Here is a 19319-nt window from a genome sequence, read left to right as displayed (position 1 = left end):
GATTTTGGCAATTATCCATGCTGTTTTATTTTCTCTGGAAGTGTTGACAGTGTTCTTTTTGTCTTCTTTGATGAGTAGAATAAAATAACTTGGGAAGGAGGGGTGGAACAACCCAGTTGTGCTCAGGGACCACACTTGATGGAGCTCTCAGCACCATATGCAGTGCTGGGGTTCAAACCCAGGTCAGCCACATGCAAGATAAGCACCTTACCTGCTGTACAATCCCTCTGGCCCACATATGTTTCAAGTAGTAGCCGCAATGAACCAAACCAATAAACTTCATTCTACATAATTTAATGCTTATTTTGTCAAGTCTCAAGCTCTCAGTGTTAGCCTCACAGAATTGGTTCTCTTAAATTTTTGTCAGAATTCAACTCAACAAAGACTCACTTCCTTGACTGTGAGTCAGTTGCCACTCTCAATTCCTTACCATATGGAATTTCTCCACAGGACAGATTGAAATCCTGACTTTATCAGGAAAAAAAAAAAAAAAACAGTGAAAAGAGTCAGGCAGAGAGTTCAAACAAAATGGAAGTCATGGTAATTTATAATCAAACCTCAGAAGTGTTCTCTCATTACACCTGCCCTATGGTAACCATTAGCCAGTAAAACCATGTCCAGTCTACACTTGGGGTAGGGATCACACGTCAGGAGGTAGAGATTAGTGGGGGTCACCACAGGAAGTGCTTGGGATCATACAGGAAATGCCAAGTTAGGCCGCACTGGCATGTCTGGATGGATATGGGTGAAGCTGTAATGTGAAGCAAGACTTCCCAAAGGATGTCATTGACCTCTGTGTTCTTTTTTCTCACTTTCACAACCAACCTGTCTGGCAGGTGCAGTTACTATTATTTTATCAATGCAGCAGACACAGAGCTAACACTGACTTAATAAACTGAGACCCAGACTTAATAGTCTGGTTTCTGAGCTTACTCCTCAGGACTACAAGCTTCCACAAAGTCTTGTTGCCATTCTAGAATCCTGTGGTTCTCCTCTTCCCAAGTTTGCAATAAGTCAGAATAACTAGCAAGATATATGGTTAATTTTTTAGTTTTCTCCCTTGTAAGTTAGGGTGAGCAATTGTGCACGTTGAGCATGTTTTATGAGAAAACATGGTAAGGGTACATTGTGGTTCCTTTTTGTTTTAGTTTCCTATGTGGTTAGAGAGAAACCATTTCTCCTTGTTTTTTCAGGGCACATAGAAATGGGTGATTTTTTTTTTTTTTGTAATATGTATAGGACTTTCAGTTCATGCACAGTTGGGTGAATGTGATGTGAATACATATGGAAGACATGCTTTGGTTTTACTGCTCTTGTTGCATTCTGCCTTTTTACATCATGTAGTTGAGGCAGCCATTTTCCATATAAACAAATTTGCTGATGATGGAAATTTTTAAAAGCATCCACTTCCTAGTCCTTTATCCAGGTTTTTGGCTAGAATATTAAGTTTGCCACCTTTAAGGGATTTGGAAGGGTATATCCTTGGGGAGTAAGTTGCAAGGCTGAGGACTAAGGTCTGGGAATGGGCCATGGAAGTGAGCCAGCACAGCAGTTAGGGCTCCCCAAGAGTGCCACCACATGGCACCAGGAGGCTTGAGAGACTTGAGAACTAACTGGAAGTCCCCAAGCAGCCAAACCAAGAATCTCAAATCTGTTCTCTCTCCTATCCTTACTTCCCTCACCCTGTAACTTCATCCAGGACATCTTGTCCTATGGCTAACTTCCCTGAAGCTCCCTTCACACTCTATTGATGCTTTCTTTGTATCAAAAGCCTTGAACGAGACACTAGAAATACAGACACAAGTGACACTTGCAATGTGGCCCAGGGCTAGCCATCTTCTGTCCTCTTCTGTGTCTTTGTGCACTGATTGCCAGACAGGGAAAGTCCTTTTCTGCCTCTTCAGACTCTTGTTCATCTTTCAAGCCCCAACTACTACCTCTTTCCCACATGCCTCAGAGGAAAAAAGGAATCTGTGGGCCCCTGCTCTTGTCTGCATGTGACGTTGTATGTGCCTAGTCCTTCCTGCACTGACATTTTCACCATGAGTGGGCAGGGGTAAGATCACACTTGTTCTTCGTTTTGTCACCAGTGACTGGTAAGTTCTGACACATTAAAGGTTCCTTTAAATACTTTCAAAATCAGTTCATTGGCTGGTGAAACCAAGGCACAGAGGAACAGAACGAGCCATTGCAGGAGGTTCTCTGAGGCACTAACAGGAGCTGAGAGTGTTTCAGGGAGGAGCTTTGGCTTAAGAGTTGTGACTCCAGGGCCCGGAGAGATAGCACAACAGCGTTTGACTTGCAAGCAGCCGATCCAGAACCAAAGGTGGTTGGTTCAAATCCTGGTGTCCCATATGGTCCCCCATGCCTGCCAGGAGCTATTTCTGAGCAGACAGCCAGGAGTAACCCCTGAGCATCGCCGGGTGTGGCCCAAAAACAAAAACAAAAACAAAAAAAAAGAGTTGTGACACCTCTGGAGTTTAGGGCAAGAGTCAGTTAAAGAACTGCCTGAGGGGGATGAGAGAGGTGGCCAGGGCTGGAGACTGAAAGTGGATTCCATAGGTGGGAATTGCTCAGGTTTCTAGAGCCAAGGAGGAACAAGGAGAAGCTACAGATTAAAAGGCTGCTTCGTAAATGCTTCATGGAAAGCTAGATGGCAGTACTCCGGCCCTGCTCCTGAGAAGACGAGGAGGACCACAAAGTGCTGGGATGGGCAGCCTGGGCAGCCTGAAAAGAAAATAAAACAGCCCCTGGAAGGGCAAGGAGGCTGCTGGCAGCATGGATTCTCAGCAATAGGCAGAGGCTTGCAGCCCTCAGGGCTAGGCAGTCAGGGTTCAGCTGCTTGTCCATATCCACCCCCATCTTCCTCCTCCACCTCCGGGCCTGTGCTCCCCTCAGCAAGACAAGGAGGCTGCTGTCAGCAATTTGTTGAAAACAACTTGGCTTGAAGGAAAGTGAAATGCCACAAAAGCTGAGACCTGGATACCACTGGGCCCTTGAAGCTCTCCATGGACACATGCTCTGCCAGTCACACACTGATGCCTATTGTTCCACATGAAACATAGCCTGTGCCAACGATTCTGGAACTATGCATGGCATAGTGAGCCACTGTTGAATAGTGAATAAAGATTCTACTTCACAGCCACCAAAACATTTGCTTCCCAATTTCTATGTGCGGGCTCCCTATTTTTGAGCCTTTGGGGTCTCCAATGTGTCTGGACCACAGACACTTCCCCTGCAGGGCTGAGTGGGCAGTGGAAGCCCTGGCAAAGGGAGACTACTTCATGGCCTCCCTCACCTGGACCTCCCAGGTGCCTCATTGTTTGTTTCTGGAAAAGGAGTCACAGCTGAGCAGAGCGCTGCACTCTGGGCCCTGTGGGGCTCCAGGGCACCCCTGCCATCTCCGCCCTGCTGCCCCCAGCTGTGTTTCAACCCTAGCTCGACCTGGGCCTCCAGAAGGCCTAAGTATCCTGGGGGAGTGAGGTGCCATGGGGAACCCAGCACTGCTTCCGCTTTGAGCTGAGAGCTGCTTCCAAATCTGTCCTGACTAGGATCTGGGGACCACACGTCACTCAGGAGTGGCCCCCGAGTCTAATGGAGCCTGTGCACCAGCTCCTTTCCTGCAGAGTTATAAGCTCAGGACACTTGTACCCTTTCCCATTCTGGGGAACAAAAAAACTGCGGCTCTGCCCCCACACCCAGCCTTGGGGGAGCAGGGGGAGGACCCTGGCTGGCCAGCGTCCTGCTCACAGCAGTTGCCCCTCTACACCACTGCCCTTTTCCTGGCTTGTGAGGTGAATGCAGCTGCCTGTCTCTGCCTCTCCCTCCCAACCCATTATTTTTCTCCTAGCCTCCCCTCTGTCCTTTTCTTTCTGCCTATTTCTCTGAGTATTCTGTTCCTCTCCTCGGCTTCCTTCCTGTCTGTGTCTTCTGCTATCTGCCAGCATTCCCCTCCTTGATGCATTGCTCACCTACTCAGACTTCTGATTCCTATGGTGCTGGGTGCTCGTCTCAGTCTATCCCTTCTGACTAAGGGCCTCTTACAGTCCTGGTCTCTCAACTTTCAGTGCTTTATCCAGCTTCCCTGAGGGAGATACTGCCTCACCTTGTTTGCTCTTAGCCTCTCCTCCAGCATTTTATTCTGTTCCTTGTAGTGTCCAGGAAATTGGGACAGTATCCCTCAACTTACTCCAGGGCCTTGTTGAATTGCCGCTCTCTTTTTCAGTGAAGTCTGCCCAGCTCTTGGAGCTCTAATCTCCCCCTCCCAGCCCCTCCTCACTGGATAAAGACCATCCTGTGTTCAACCTGCAAGCACAATAGGTGGCGAATAAACTCCAAAACCAAAGAAAGCTGGTGCCTGTCATCAGAAGGTGGGAGCATAGGATAGACACTCCCCTGCGTCTGGAACCGCACCATAGCCCAGAAGGTTGGCACAGTATGAGAAGGAAACTGCCCATCCAGCATCTCAGACTGTCTTCTGTCTCCTTCTCCCTGCCTCCTTTTCCTCTTGCAGGTTAATCTCCCTGTCCCATGGGGTCTCCAAATCTTTGGGGCTCTTTTCTTTAGCCTCTGTTCCTTTTCTTAAGCAAAAGGTAAAATAAGCCTTTCTCTACCTTCTTCCTCTTCTGAGTCCCACCTGTCCACATCTATTGTGCTCTCAGAAAAGTTTGTCTCTTTTCTCCTCTGTGCCGGGGGTCTCCCATTTTCTCTCTCAATGCTCTTTGTCACTTGAGTTCACGTTTCTCCCTCTTAGGCTTTTCTCTCTACTTTTGTTCTTTCTAGTTTTACCTGTTTCTCTGGGTCTCTCTTGGCCCCTGCAAGTCTGTGCTAATAAAGGGGGAGGGTTTGAATGTATGTGGAATGTGTGTGTGGTTTGTGCATGGTATATTTGTGTGTGATATATGTGATGATGTGTATGGAATGTGTGTGGTGTTTGCACGGTATATGTTTGTGGAGGATTGTGCTTGTGTGGCATCTATGTGCACGAGTGTCTTTATGTGGTTGTGTGGTGTGTGTAGGGGAAAGGAATGAAAGAAAGAAGGAAGGAAAAACCATGAATCTTCAGAGCCTGACAGAATCAGTTCTTTCTGCAATCACCCTCCCTTTTATAGAGGCAAGATGTTACCTGTTCTCTATTGGCAATGAATGGCAAAAGGTGAAAAATCTGGACCTGCCTGAAATCTTTTATTACCTTTCTTTGCAGTAGGGTAGATACTAAAAGGAGGAGATAGATATAGGAGTTCACTGTGAAAGAACAAATTATTTTTCTTTTGTGTTCCATTACATCCTAACAAAAACTTAGGACTGCTCAGAGATTACTCCTGGCTCTGTGCTTAGAAATCGCTCCTGGAAGGCTTGGGGGACCATATGGATGCCGGAAATTGAACCTGGGTCCATCCCGGGTCGGGCTGTGTGCAAGGAAAATGCCCTACCTCTCTATCTACACTCCGGGCCCCAAGGTTTACACTTTGTGAGCCAATAACCCCTAAATGCCAGTCAGCTTGGAGACTTGCAATAGCACAATCAATCCATTTCTGTCTTCCTGTTTGTAAAAGGTCTTCATCAAATGTGACTGTGACAGAGCCTGCACTCAGAGGTCAAGCAACTGGTTCTAACATACACAGCAAGCCATCCAAGAAAAGTGATATAGTACAAAGTGTCCAGGACTTTGTGCTGTCCAAAGACACGAACTCAACAAAAGGGAATAAGGAGTGCTAGAAGACAAAGGTCTGTCACCCACATCTTTGATTTCTCTGCCTTCATCTGTAGGCACAAGTTGTAAGGTAAGGCACTGTCTCTTCAGTGTGGCCCTTGTTTAAGGTTCTTCCTATCTCAGAAGCTGAAAAGTGAAGGGTTTACAGCTCTGGCTCCCATGTTCCCGAGTACCATGTCCACATCGGGTGGTAGTACTTGGCAATGCAACAACTTGAACTGGGGGTGAATTCATTGAAGTTACTCACTACCCTATTGCTGTGAAGCCTTCAATTTCTCTAGACTTTGGTAAAATGGAAAAACTTGCTTCTCTTTTTTTAACATAATTTTTATTTTAATTGTAGTGGCTTACATATTGTTCACAGTAATATTCCAGGTACATATTTACATTGAATCAGGGGAATTTCCACCACAGAATTGTCCTCCCACAACCGCTCCCATCCTGCCTCCCATATCCTCCACTCTTCCCCCCAGGGGCTGATAGAATGTGTGGTCCCCTCTGTGTCTAGTTAATTACTTAGTGGGCTTATAACTGTTTGGTCTTGGTGCCTCCATTATTGCCCCCTCTAGTTGGGAGGCGAGACTAGAAAGATCAAGTTATGTGGATTTGTTTGAGGAAGAGAAAGGTAATATAATGGGGTAAAAATCGACTACGCCGACTATGAGCAGAGTCATTCTAGTAGACACTAGACTGAGGCTCTCATCCTTGGTTTGAGGGACGATGGGGAAAAGAAGAAGGTGAAACACCACAGCAGTTCAAAAAGAGGAATCAAATAAGATATTCAGTGAACACTGCAGCCATAAAAATATGCACCACATAGTTGCCATGGTCTTGAGATAGGAAATATGACAAGGCAAGACTTGCTTCTCTTTATCAAATTGAGTTTTAAGAAGATTTTAGTAAAGGAAGCCTCAAGAGCTATCTATGCCTATGTTTGTGTGAGGGGCATATATGAAACACCTGCAGACACTTGCCTCTGACAAAAACACTTACAGGTTTTTAGAGCCCAGAATAATGTAAGTAAAACTATACAATTTCAGTCTTAATTTGTCATGTCCAGCTAACTCAGCTCCATGTCCAATTCTGTTCTAAGGAGCCAGGCCCTCAAGGGTGGCTCTTACCAGGGATGTGTCCCCTTTCCCTTTCTTGGAAGCCAGGGAATCATAGGCTAATCTGGATACCCCGAGACTGTCAAGAAGATAGAGGAGGCAGGTTTGTGCTGCCTCAGAGGCTCCAGTTGCCTCTTAATCTAAGCACAAACAGAAAAGAGCTAAAAGTCTGCCTAGAAGAGCCATCTAGAATCTCTAACTCCCCTTGTCCAGATGAGATCATAAGGGTTAAGGAGAGGTGACTTCCTGCAAAGTATGTAGCCACTGCTGCTCCTATAATCATAACAATCCAGCTTGCACAGGTCAGTGGCCAAGAAGGTGGCCCCTGGGGAAGGTCTTGCAGGCATCTGAGTCTGGTGATGAACCATCTAGCTAGCTGGTAGGTTATGTGGGGAGAAAAGGTGGGATCTAAGTCAGAGGTACTGGGAGCCTCTTTTTGGTCTTCACCCCAGCAGGAAGAGCCCCAGTGGGCAGGTCCCTTCTCTGCTGCTGTCCAAGCCCCCAGACCTTATTCCCAGGACTTTGTTCTCAGCTTCCTTTTCCTAGTGCCCGCCTTCTGGGCTATAGTACAGTTCCAGACTCAGGGGAGTGTCTGTCCTGTGCTCCCACCTTCTGATGACAGACACCAGCTCTCTTTGGTTTTGGAGTTTACTCATCACCTTATGTGTTTGCAGGTTGAACACAGGATGGTCTTTATCCAGATACTCTACAGAGTTCTCTGTTATGACAAGGCTCCTAAGGTTGCAAGTTAGGGTTTTGGGGTACAGAATAATTTTCACAGTTTCTCCGGCAAAAAGAGCAAAGTGGTTCCTGAAGTCTGAGGATGTTCACTCCATATTCTATTCTACTTTTGCTACAAAACCTCCTGCTCTAGCCCTGTTACTCCTTGGATTGCCCATCCCAAACTTCTCCAGTCTCAGGATTGGAAGCTCTAAATTCATTTTGTTGTAGTTGTTGTTGTTTGTTTTATTTTGTTTTGGTGGGGGCACAGAGTCACTGCTTTGTGGTTATTCCTGGCTCTGCCAGTATTATTCCTGGGGTTCAGGGAATCATATGTGATGCTGGGGAACAAACAGACCATTTGTTTGTGCATCATTTGTGCAACACAAGCGCCTTAACTCATATACTGTCTTTCTGGTCCATGATTATCTTCTTGATGTCTGCTCCTGTCAAAGACTGAGTCATTTTAACATAGATCTTATTCTTTCTCCTGACACAACTTTCCAATATATGTTTCATTTTTCACATGGTCCAAATTATGCATTATTTTTATTGTTTTGTTTTGCTTTCTTGGCCAGAACTCAATAGTGTTTAGGGATTATTCCTGACTCTGTGCTCAAGCATCACTTCTGGCAGTGCTCAGGAGAGCATATGAGATCTCAATATGAGATCAAGTCGGCTTCATGCAAGACAAGTGCTCTGCACTTTCTTACAATTTTTATCCCTTGCTTTCATGAATATTGAAAAGGACAAAAATATTAGCATTTAGTAAGGTGCCTATGAGCAGTTTAGGAGAAATATATTTTTAAAGTAGCAGACTTTTTTATCACAAGTTAACAAATCAGTAGTTCTCAAAGTGGGTATGATCCCTGACCTACCAGCAGGCAGGTCCCTCTTAGAAACACAGACCTCCAGAGTAGGACACTTTGGCAATGAGAAAGAGCAATGTGTGTTTTAACAAGTTTTCCCAAGGAGTCTAACTAAGGGACAGTTTGAAAGCACTGAGAGAGAAATTGGGGTTTATGTCTGACTGCCACAAACTATAGGTGACCAGGAATAAAGAGTCCCAGAACAAAGAAATTAAGAGATGAGAAGAAGTTCTAAGAAGGAGCCAGACTAGTTGCATGACACTAGTGGCAGTCACTACAGGGGAAAAAAAGAAAGAAAGAATCTTGCTGCAATGATATTTCCTGGTCATCCCTTCTCAAATACTCTATTTCAGTGGGCTTCTAGCTGTGTTGTGTCATAAGTCATCTACATTTTACTCGCACCTTTAGAAGTCTCCAGAATGAATGCTTTGTGTGCTTGAGGTTTGTGAGCAAACAGGGGAAAAGAATTGAAATGAACTGCTGAAGAGATCAGCATCTGCACAAGGAAGGCAGCAAAGGGGATCAAGAGTTCAGTGAGAGCAGGTGGTTTAAAACACAATAATACTCGGGCACCTTCCAGAGCGCCGGAACAAATACAAGCTGCTGTCAGCAGCTAGGATAAAGAAGCAAATATGCTGTATTTACTTATTACAGGGGAAAAGGACTTCACCATGAGGCTGAAGGATTTAGAAATATTAAGGTTATGCTTAAAAGACATCTCCTCCCTTCCCTCAATAAGTGAACAGTTACTTATATATCCTTTGCAATAATTCAAGCTTTTATTTTCTTTCGGTTTTTGGGCCACACACAGTGGTGCTCAGGAGTTACCACTGGCTCTGCACTTTGGAATTAGTCCTGGTAGTGCTCAGGGGACCATATGGGATGCTTATGGTTAGACTTGGTTGCAAGACAAGCATCCTACCCACTATTGCTCCTTTCCCAAACATTTTCCTTTTTATTAACACTTGAACACATTTAGAACTTACCTTGTGAAGTAGTATAAATCCATTCTTTCCACTAAGATTGTTGATAGATAACTCTAACTCTTCTGATTTCTTATCATTTATTTGCATTTGGTAAAAAGTTGTTAAGTAAATGAAATAATTAATGAACAGCAGTGAAGTTTCAATTCATTGAAAAAAGTTAAATCTTAACTATTAACTCTAACTTATTTAGCCTGAACTATAATTCCTATTTCTAATGTTAATTCTAATTCCAATCGTGATAATGAAAAGCTCACCTTTAACCCAGATGATTATAATAGTCCTAAAGCTGGGGCTGTAGAGATAGTATAGCAGATAGTGTGCTTTGCATTAGGCTGACCTAGGCTTGATCCCTGGCATCCTGTATGGTCCTAAAGCTGGGGCTGTAGAGATAGTACAGCAGATAGTGTGCTTTGCATTAGGCTGACCTAGGCTTGATCCCTGGCATCATGTATGGTCCCCTAATCCTGCTATGAGTGATCCCTGAGTGCAGAGCCAGGAGTAACCCCAGCAGTCTGCTGGGTGTGGCCCCAAAACAAACAAAATAGTCTGAAAGCCAATTTTCATCTTAAGTATTTAGCAACCTCCATAGTCCCAAAAGAAAATAGGCAACACACTGTAACTTTACCTTGTCCTCTTTCTTTGCATCTTTTGTTCTCATAATTCAAAATAAAAAATTTAAAAAAAAAGAAAATAGGCAACAGAATCAATTATATAGAGAAAGCTGTGTTAGGATAGGGAGAAACAGATCCTGAGACAGCCAATAGAGCATGGCAGGGAGCTTCTACTTTGGTCTTCATCCTACTCAACACCATGGCTGTAACCAAATCCTGGGCCAACCCAAAACCATTCAAAGAGCCCAGAGAACATGACACATTCTATCTTCCTCTGTCAAAATTCCTGTTAGGTAACAAATAAAACAGTGAGTGTGAAAATTCCTCATACACCCTGGGCATAGACACTCAATGAATTGAATATTCCCCAAACTCTTTAAACAGGCAGAACGCAATGCAAGAGCTCAACCAGTCTGCAGTGACAGAATTCATTCTCTTGGGCTTTGCTTCCAACCCCAGGACCAATCCTCTGCTCTTCACCTTCTTTCTAGTCTTTTATCTGCTGATCCTTGTGAGCAACAGCCTCCTCATCACCCTCATTCATCAGGATCCGCGCCTCCATACACCCATGTACTTTTTCATCAGTGTCCTCTCCCTGCTGGATGTGTGCTACACCACCACGACTGTGCCCCAGATGCTTGTGCACATTCTCAGCAAGAAGAGGTCCATCTCCTTTGAAAGATGTGTGGCCCAGATGTATATCTTCCTACTCTTTGGTGTCACTGAGTCCTGGCTCTTCTCCATTATGTCAGTGGACAGGTATATGGCCATCTGCCATCCCCTCAGGTACAAAGTCATTATGAGCCACTGGATGTGTCTCCTCATGGTGGGTGTCTGTGCAACTTATGGTGTAGTAGGAAGTCTGTGCTACACCTTCTTTGCCATGCGCTTGCCTTACTGTGGCCCCAATGAAATAGACCATTATTTCTGTGAGGTTCCTGCTGTCCTGAAGCTGGCCTGTGCAGACACGTCCCTCAATGACTTGGTGGACTTCATCATAGGCTTCAATGTTATTGTGGTCCCACTCTCCCTGGTTGCCATTGTCTATGCCAACATCTTTGCCACCATCCTGAAGATCCGCTCCACGCAGGGACGGATCAAGGCTTTCTCCACTTGTGCTTCCCACATCACTGTAGTCACTATGTTTGCCATCCCTTGCATCATCATGTATATGAGCCCAGGCTCTGGATACTTGTCAAACAATGGGAAGAAAATGGCCCTTTTCTATAACATTGCCACAGCCTTTCTCAACCCTGTCATATACAGTCTGAGAAACAAGGATGTAAAAAGGGCATTCTTCAAATTGATGGGATGGGGAAGGGCCTCAGAGTGAGGTTTGGGGTTGAAGCCCTAAATTGATGAACAATATACTTATATTCCCCAATTCCTCAAGGACACTTCCACGAGATCTGGAAGGACTGGACTCCATAAAGCTAAGTCTCTGACCTGCTGAGAGGCATCAGACATCTTGCAGTATCTGTGGTGGCTTGGGACAGGCAACTACAAAGACTGAGCACAGTGTCTTGAGTCTGTATATTTGTGCCAGGTAAACCAGAATGAGAAACTGGATTTTACTTATTACTAGCTATGGGAATGTTTGTAAGCCATGTGTCTCCTCTGTTTTGTATGTTTTTCTCATAGGGCAGTTGTGCTGATTAAATGAGATAAAATATGAAAAGCATTTCTTTCAGAGATTGGCATAAAGTAACCTTTCAGAAACTGCTTCAAAATGTACAGGGATAAACTTTCAATCAATAATTAGTTATCATCTTCCTGGACTGTAGAAATGACAGAAAGACAATAAAATAAGAGGGGGTGTTAGTGGAAGAGGCAAAAACTCAAAATCTGAAAAGTGGATATTCAGGCTGAGCAAGAGTCTTAAGAAAAGGAAATAAACCTGTACTGTGCAAATTCTGCAACTGATTGAAATTGTCCTAGAAGGGGGAAATAGTATTTTGTAGCTATTTGATTCTTTGCCTTTGTATTTTTATATCTCTTCATTTTCATTTTTCTTTTCCCTGTATTTCTAATAAAGTTCACTTTGAAAAGTTAAACATGTCTTGGGTAACCTCAGGTAAGAGGAATGCTGTCCTCATAAGATGAAAGAAAACAGAGAAGGGAGAGATCGTATTTCTAGCATAAGATGTAAATTTCTGCGTGCTTGTAATTAGGCTAAGAGAAAAAATATAGAGATAAAATTATGACTAGATCTTTGAAGATTGAATAGTCCCAATTTTAAAAAGATCACAAACCATATCAATGGAATCCAGAAGATTGTAAGCAAAATAATACAACCAAAATCATATTCAAGCACATTGTAATAGAAATAATAAAATGTAAAGAGCTAATATTGAGAGTAATCAAAGAAAAGAAATACTTATAAAGTAACAAGGATAAGGCCCGGAGAGATAGCACAGCGGCGTTTGCCTTGCAAGCAGCCGATCCAGGACCAAAGGTGGTTGGTTCGAATCCCAGTGTCCCATATGGTCCCCCGTGCCTGCCAGGAGCTATTTCTGAGCAGCCAGCCAGGAGTAACCCCTGAGCACCGCTGGGTGTGGCCCAAAAAAACAAAAAACAAAACAAAAAAAAAAAAGATCAGATATCTGTGGATGGATCTGGAGGGTGTTATGTAGAGTGAGTCAATAGAAGAGGGACAGACACAGAATAATCTCTCTGATATGTGGGATAGGAAAAAACATTGGGGAATAACAAATATTCAAAGACAATAGAAACTGGTAGATGGTCTTCAGTAGGAAGATTACTGCTGAGGAGAGATGGGGTTGTTAGGATGATGGGAGGAAGCAAAATGGGACAATGGTGGACAGAAATAGATACTCTGGTGGAAGGTACAGAGTTGTAATGTGCTATGCATGAACCCTATCGTTAATAGTAAAACCATGTATGCCTAAACATTAAAATTTTAAAAAATTCACTTAAAAAAAAAAAGAATCACAGCAAGAGCCAGAGAGAGAGCACAGCAGTAGGGTGTTTGCCTTGCAATGCAGCTGACCTGGGAAGGACCCGGTTGGATTCCCAGCATCCCATATGGTCCCCCAGCTTGCCAGGAGAGATTTCTGAGCACAGAGCCAGGAGTAACCCCCGAGCACCACCAGGTGTGGCCCCCAAATCAATCAATCAATAAAGTTTAAAAAGAATCACAGCAGGCTTCTCATTAAAAATTGTCACGTCTCCTTTTTAAGATGCTATAAAAGGGAAGGAATGTGTATATTGATATAACAAGATACGACAAAATATCTTTAAAACATAAAGGCATAACATCTTTTCAGAAAAAGAAACTGATAGCACCAACAAAGTTGTCACAAAAACTGCAGCAGATGGGGTCGGTGAGGTGCCACTAGAGGTAAGGTGTCTGCCTTACAAGCGCTAGCCAAGGAAGGACCGCCATTTGATCCCCGGGCATCCCATATGGTCTCCCCAAGCCAGGGGCAATTTTTGAGCGCTTAGCCAGGAGAAACCCCTGAGCATCAAACGGGTGTGGCCCAGAAAAAAACTGCAGCAGAAAATTCTTCACTAGAAGGAAGTCTTCATCAGTATGTTCCAAGATGAAAATTTAGACTTTCATTGGTTTGAAAAGTTTTGTAAAAACAAGAAACTTGTTTTGTTTTGTTTTGGAGCAACATCAGGTGCTACCCAGGGTAACTCCTGGCTCTGCACTTAGGAATTACTCCTGATGGTGTTTGCAGAACCACCTGGGATACCGGGAATCAAACCCAGGTTGGCTGCATGCAACTATCATGTACCTTCTGTGTACCTTCTGTACTGTCATGCCAGCCTGAGACTTTTGTAAAATATAAGTTACTTTATTTAAAGACCAGGTATCACATTAGTTGCTATAGTTGGTTACAATACATTATTTTCCAGGTAAGTGGGGGAGAAATTAGTTTTAAAAAGAAAAGAAAGAAGGAAAAAAGAAAGAAAGAAAGATATAAGAGTACAGCAACAAGAAAATTTGTGAAAATAATTGTATCTCACAATGAGGTCATTAAGTCATTAATGACTTATTAAGCTATTAAGCTCTTGTTACTAGTTGATCATTCTATTACTTCTTTTATTTCTGAACATTAAATAGCTTCAGATACACATTGGTGTCTAAATTGGTGTGTTTTGGGACTAGAGCCCTAGCACACTGGGTAGGACTTTTGCCTGAATTCTATCCCTAGCATTTCATATGGTCCCCTTGAGCCAGCCAGGAGTGATTTCTGAGCACAGAGACAGGAGTAACACCCGAGTGCTGCTGAGTGTGGCCCAAAGACCAAAAATTAAATAATAAATAAATAAACAAACAAACAAAATCAGCATATTCCTACTGGGATGATAGTAATAACAAAATAGCAGTTGTCATGCAGCCATATTTATGGCTGTGTGGTCCAGAAACTCTAAGCTCATTACTGAGGCTTTTATGGGGTATTTTGGCTGCCAGGGTTTCTGGAAATATAAGAAGGTGAGATGGGGAAGAATGCCCACACTCACTCCAAAAAAGTCCTAGTGATGTCAGTCCAAATACGTGCATTCCTAGAGTTTTAGTTAGATTGTTTTCTCTGCAGAGACCCATTGATGAGTGGTAAAGCTGTGAAGCGGTGATTATAGGTGCAGCAGGTATGGCTTTAGCAGGGCAGGAACTTGACCAGCCCTTTCCTACTGAAATTGTCAACTTTCAGCTGCATAAAAATAAGAGACTTTGGAGACATCGGTAGGGCATTTGTCTTGCGTGCGGCTGACCTAGGACTGGATCCCCCAAGCCAGGAGCAATTTCTGAGTATATAACTAGGGGTAACCCCTAAGTGTCACCGGGTGTGGCCCCCCAAAAAAGGAAGGAAAGAAAATAAAGAGAAAGGAAGGAAGGAAGGAAGGAAGGAAGGAAGGAAGGAAGGAAGAAAGAAAGAAAGAAAGAAAGAAAGAAAGAAAGAAAGAAGAAGAAAGAAAGAAAGAAAGAAGAAAGAAAGAAAGAAAGAAAGAAGAAAGAAAGAAAGAAAGAAAGAAAAGAAAGAAAGAAAGAAAGAAAGAAGAAGAAGAAAGAAAGAGAGAAAGAGAGGAAAAAGATGAAAGAAAGAAAGAAAGAAAGAAAGAAAGAAAGAAAGAAAGAAAGAAAGAAAGAAAGAAAGAAAGAAAGAAGAAAGAAAGAAAGAAAGAAGAAAGAAAGACAGAAAGAAAGAAAGAAAGAAAGAAAGAAAGAAAGAAAGAAAGAAAGAAAGAAAGAAAGAAAGAAAGAAAGAAAGAAAAGAAAGAAGAAAGAAAGAAAGAGAAGAAAGAAAGAAAGAGAAAGAAGAAGAAAGAAAGAAAGGAAAGAGGAAGAAGGAAGAAGGAAGGAAGGAAGGAAAGGAAGGAAGGAAGGAGGAAGGAAGGAAGGAAGGAAGGAAGGAAGGAAGGAAGGAAGGGAGGGAGGGAGGGAGGGAGGGAGGGAGGGAGGGAGGGAGGGAGGGAGGGAGGAAGAAATAAGAGACTTTGAGGGGTGGGGATACTTAGCTGTGCTCAAAGCATCTGGTTCTGCACTCAGGCATTAGACCATATGAGGTAATCAAACTTGGGAGCAAATGAGAAAAGCACCTTAATTTCTATATTATATCTCTGGCCTCTAAGACACTTTATTTTAATTCCTTTGAATGAATATAATTGACTCTCTAAAGCAAAAATTGTAGCACATTAGCCGGCATGGTGGCACTAGAGGTAAGGTGTCTGTCTTGCGAGCACTAGCCAAGGAAGGACCGCGGTTCGATCCCCCGGCATCCCATATGGTCCCCCAAGCCAGGAGCGACTTCTGAGCACATAGCCAGGAGTAATCCCTGAGCGTCACCGGGTATGGCCCAAAAACCAAAACTCAAAAAAACAAAACAAAAAAAATTGTAGCACATTAACATGTAAAAGTAAAAGTTATGACTTAATATATGGCAAAAGACAAAGGTTAGGGTGAAAGAAATGAATGAATCCTGTATAAATTTTTTTCTCTGTACAAAGAAGAATAATATTACTTGAAAGACCATGGTGAGTTAAAGGCGTATATTAAGACTCTTGCCTTAAAACTGGCTGATGTCAGCTCAATTTCCAGTAACACATATTATGCTCTGAGCACCATCAAGTGTCATTCCTGAGCATGAACCCAGGAGTAAACTTTGAGAGCCACTGTGTATGATTCCCAAATACACACACACACACACACACACACACACACACACACACACACTGTATATTTCAGTTATTAGAGTGACCAGTAAAATAAGAAAGGTTTAGCAATAAGCCAATATTAGCAAAACAGTGAATAATAAAAATAAATCTAAAAGAAAAGGAAATAAAGAACAGATACGATCAGTTGGAATCAGTTAACAGTATAATATGTTTAAACTTCATCACATCATTAATTGCATCAAAGGAAAATAAGTCAAATACTCCAACTAAAGGCACACATTTTTATATGGGATTTTTGACAAGAGCCAACAATATCTTTATAATAAACCCAGTTTAAACATAATTGAAAAAGCAATTGAATGGGGAATGAAATATGAAAAAATTAATGAAAAACAAGCTGGAGTTGTTTATGAACATTAGACATTGAATACTAAGCAATAAAGAAGGATAATACATAATGAAGAGGGAAATTTGTCAAGAAGTTATTATAGTCGTAAATGTTTTTATACCTAAAATGGCTTCAAAATGCATGAAGAAAAATTAAAAATTATACAATTGAAAGAGAAAAACAGGGGCTCGGAGAGATAGCATGGAGGTAAGGCATTTGCCTTGCATGCAGAAGGACGATGGTTCGAATCCCAGCATCCCATATGGTCCCCCAAGCCTGCCAGGAACAATTTCTGAGCGTAAAGCCAGGAGTGACCCTTGAGCGCTGTCGTGTGTGACCCAAAAACCAAAGAGAGAGAGAGAGAGAGAGAGAGAGAGAGAGAGAGAGAGAGAGAGAGAGAGAGAGAGAGAGACTTATAATCACAGCTACTGGAGGAACTCTCTCAGGAATTAATAGAACAAAGGAGATTTAAAAATATTTATATATTTTGGGGGGCCGGGCGGTGGCGCTGGAGGTAAGGTGCCTGCCTTGCCTGCGCTAACCTAGGATGGACCTCGGTTCGATCCCCCGGCGTCCCATATGGTCCCCCAAGAAGCCAGGAGCAACTTCTGAGCGCATAGCCAGGAGTAACCCCTGAGCGTCACAGGGTGTGGCCCAAAAACCAAAAAAAAAATAAAAATTTATATATTTTGGTGTTTGGGTCACACTTGGCAGCGCTCAGGGGTTACTCCTGGCTCTATGTTCAGAAATTGCTCCTGGCAGGCTCGGGGGACCATATGGGATGCTGGGATTCGAACCATCGTCCTTCTGCATGCAAGGCAAATGCCCTACCTTCATGCTATTTCTCCAGCCCCAGAGATTAAAATTTTGTGAAGTGTCTAAAAGGATAAAAAAAAAAGGAAGAGTACATGTGAGAGAAAGGGGGAGAAAGAGAAGAATGTCTGCCATAGAGGCAGGTGGGAGGAGGGAAACTGGTGAAGAGATGAATGTTGGATATTGTATGACTGAAACCCAATCATGAACAACTTTATAACTGTATCTCATAGTGATTCAACTGAAAATTCAATAAAATAATTTTACAAATTCTATAAATATAGAGAACTGAATAATCTAATTAGCACCTTAAATAGCCTAGCCAGGAAAAGTAGAATACTATGTCAGTCTTACTTGAACTCTTGGCATTAAACCTATAGTTTGATTAAGTTAGTTTTCTTCTCTTAAATTTATAAAAAATCTTTATTCACTATGAAGCTAATTCCTTCAAGATTTATTTAGAGCCAGAAGAATAGTACAGGAGATAAGTTATTTGCTGTACATGCAGTAGATTCCAGTTCAAATTCCTGGTATTATGTATGGTCCTCTAAGTATCTCCAGGGCTCACACCTGAGCACATAACAGGAATAACCCTGGGGTACCACTGGGTGCATAGCAAAATCACAAAAATAATAAAATTTTAAAATAATTATTTAAAAGCTGGAGTACAATGATATGATCATGTTCTTACAGTTTTGGCTAAATGGTTGTTCTCAAAATTAAACATACTTAGGACTCACTTTTATAATTTTTTAACATGCAAATTATGGTTTCCTGAGTGAAAATTCTGCCAAATCTATATATTTCTTAACTTCTAGAATGTTCTGGTGGTGCTAATCCACATATCATTTTTGATTTACAAGCATCTAAATCACATTGGGGTCCAACAGATAGTATAGCAGATAGTGCATTTGCCTTGCACATGGCTGAGCTGGGTTTGATCCCCAACATCCCATATGATCCCCTGGACCCACCAGGAGTAATTTCAGAGTGCAGGGCACTAGTAACTGCTGAATGCCGCCAGGTCTGGCCCCCAAATAAACAAACAAAAAGAGTCTAAATCACAAAGAAGGTGTACAATGAACTAATGACTCCAGTGTACTGAAAAGTTGAAAATGCATTCTGAAAGTATCTCGATAAGTGAAAATTTTTCTTAATTATTAGAAACTCTTACTCCCACTTATAAATATTTTTATTAAAACAAAGATTTTGAGCTGGAGCAATAACACAGTGGGTAAAGCGTTTGCTTTGCAGGCAGCCAATCCAGGTTCGATTCTTGGCATTCCCATATGGTTCCCCGAACCTACCATGAATAATTTCTGAGTGCAGAGCCAAGAGTAACCCCTGAGCACTGCAGAGTGTGACCCCAAAACAACAACAACAAACAAAAAACTAAAGATCTTTATTTAGTGATGTGAGGGTTTTGTGCCCTAAATTCATACATTTTAAAATAATAGTAGATAAAAACTGGACCACTATCAAATATAAAAGAATATATGAGATAGTCTTCTCTTACTTGAATTATTTTATATTATTACCATTGAATTTTTTTACCCCAAAGTTTTCTTTCTTAAGACTTTGTCAAATCCATGACTGGTCAATGACATGGGAATCTGGACTTAATCATGAACCAATCAATTTGAATTTATTTCATAATTCAAAGCCCAAGCTTTCAATTGCATATTCATTTAGTAACATAAAATATTAATATCGATATCAAGTCTTTATTCTGTATTGTAAACTGGTGATTAAAATGAATTCTATTTAGAACTTGCTTTAATGGATTATACTGATTAGTGTCTCTATGTTTGAAAAACACCCACTACCATAGTTTTCCAGGTGTTCTCATACATGAGCTCACTGAATCTAACCCATATCATAAGTACAAACTGAGTTTTGGGAATGATTTGGGTGGAAATCACATTGGTTGTGTCCTGGGTTTGTTACTGTTGTCCATCTTTCTGGAACT

At 42.3% G+C, this 19319-nt stretch overlaps 1 protein-coding gene across 1 annotated transcript; it reads left to right on the top strand.

The window, feature by feature from the left end:
- Positions 1-10402: 10402 nt before the first annotated feature.
- Positions 10403-11341, top strand: LOC126011219 (olfactory receptor 2G3-like). Its single transcript, XM_049774956.1, has one exon. The coding sequence runs from the start codon at positions 10403-10405 to the stop codon at positions 11339-11341; it is 939 nt and encodes a 312-aa protein (XP_049630913.1).
- The last annotated feature ends 7978 nt before the right edge of the window (positions 11342-19319 follow it).

This window comes from Suncus etruscus, chromosome 6, assembly GCF_024139225.1.
Source record: "Suncus etruscus isolate mSunEtr1 chromosome 6, mSunEtr1.pri.cur, whole genome shotgun sequence".
Taxonomy (NCBI): domain Eukaryota; kingdom Metazoa; phylum Chordata; class Mammalia; order Eulipotyphla; family Soricidae; genus Suncus; species Suncus etruscus.
Note: the sequence above shows the minus strand (reverse complement) of the source record. Positions and strands in the feature narration are given on the sequence as shown.

Coding starts and splice junctions, on each gene's coding strand:
- LOC126011219 (XM_049774956.1), top strand. CDS start 10,403: ATGCAAGAGCTCAACCAGTCTGCAGTGACAGAATTCATTCTCTTGGGC.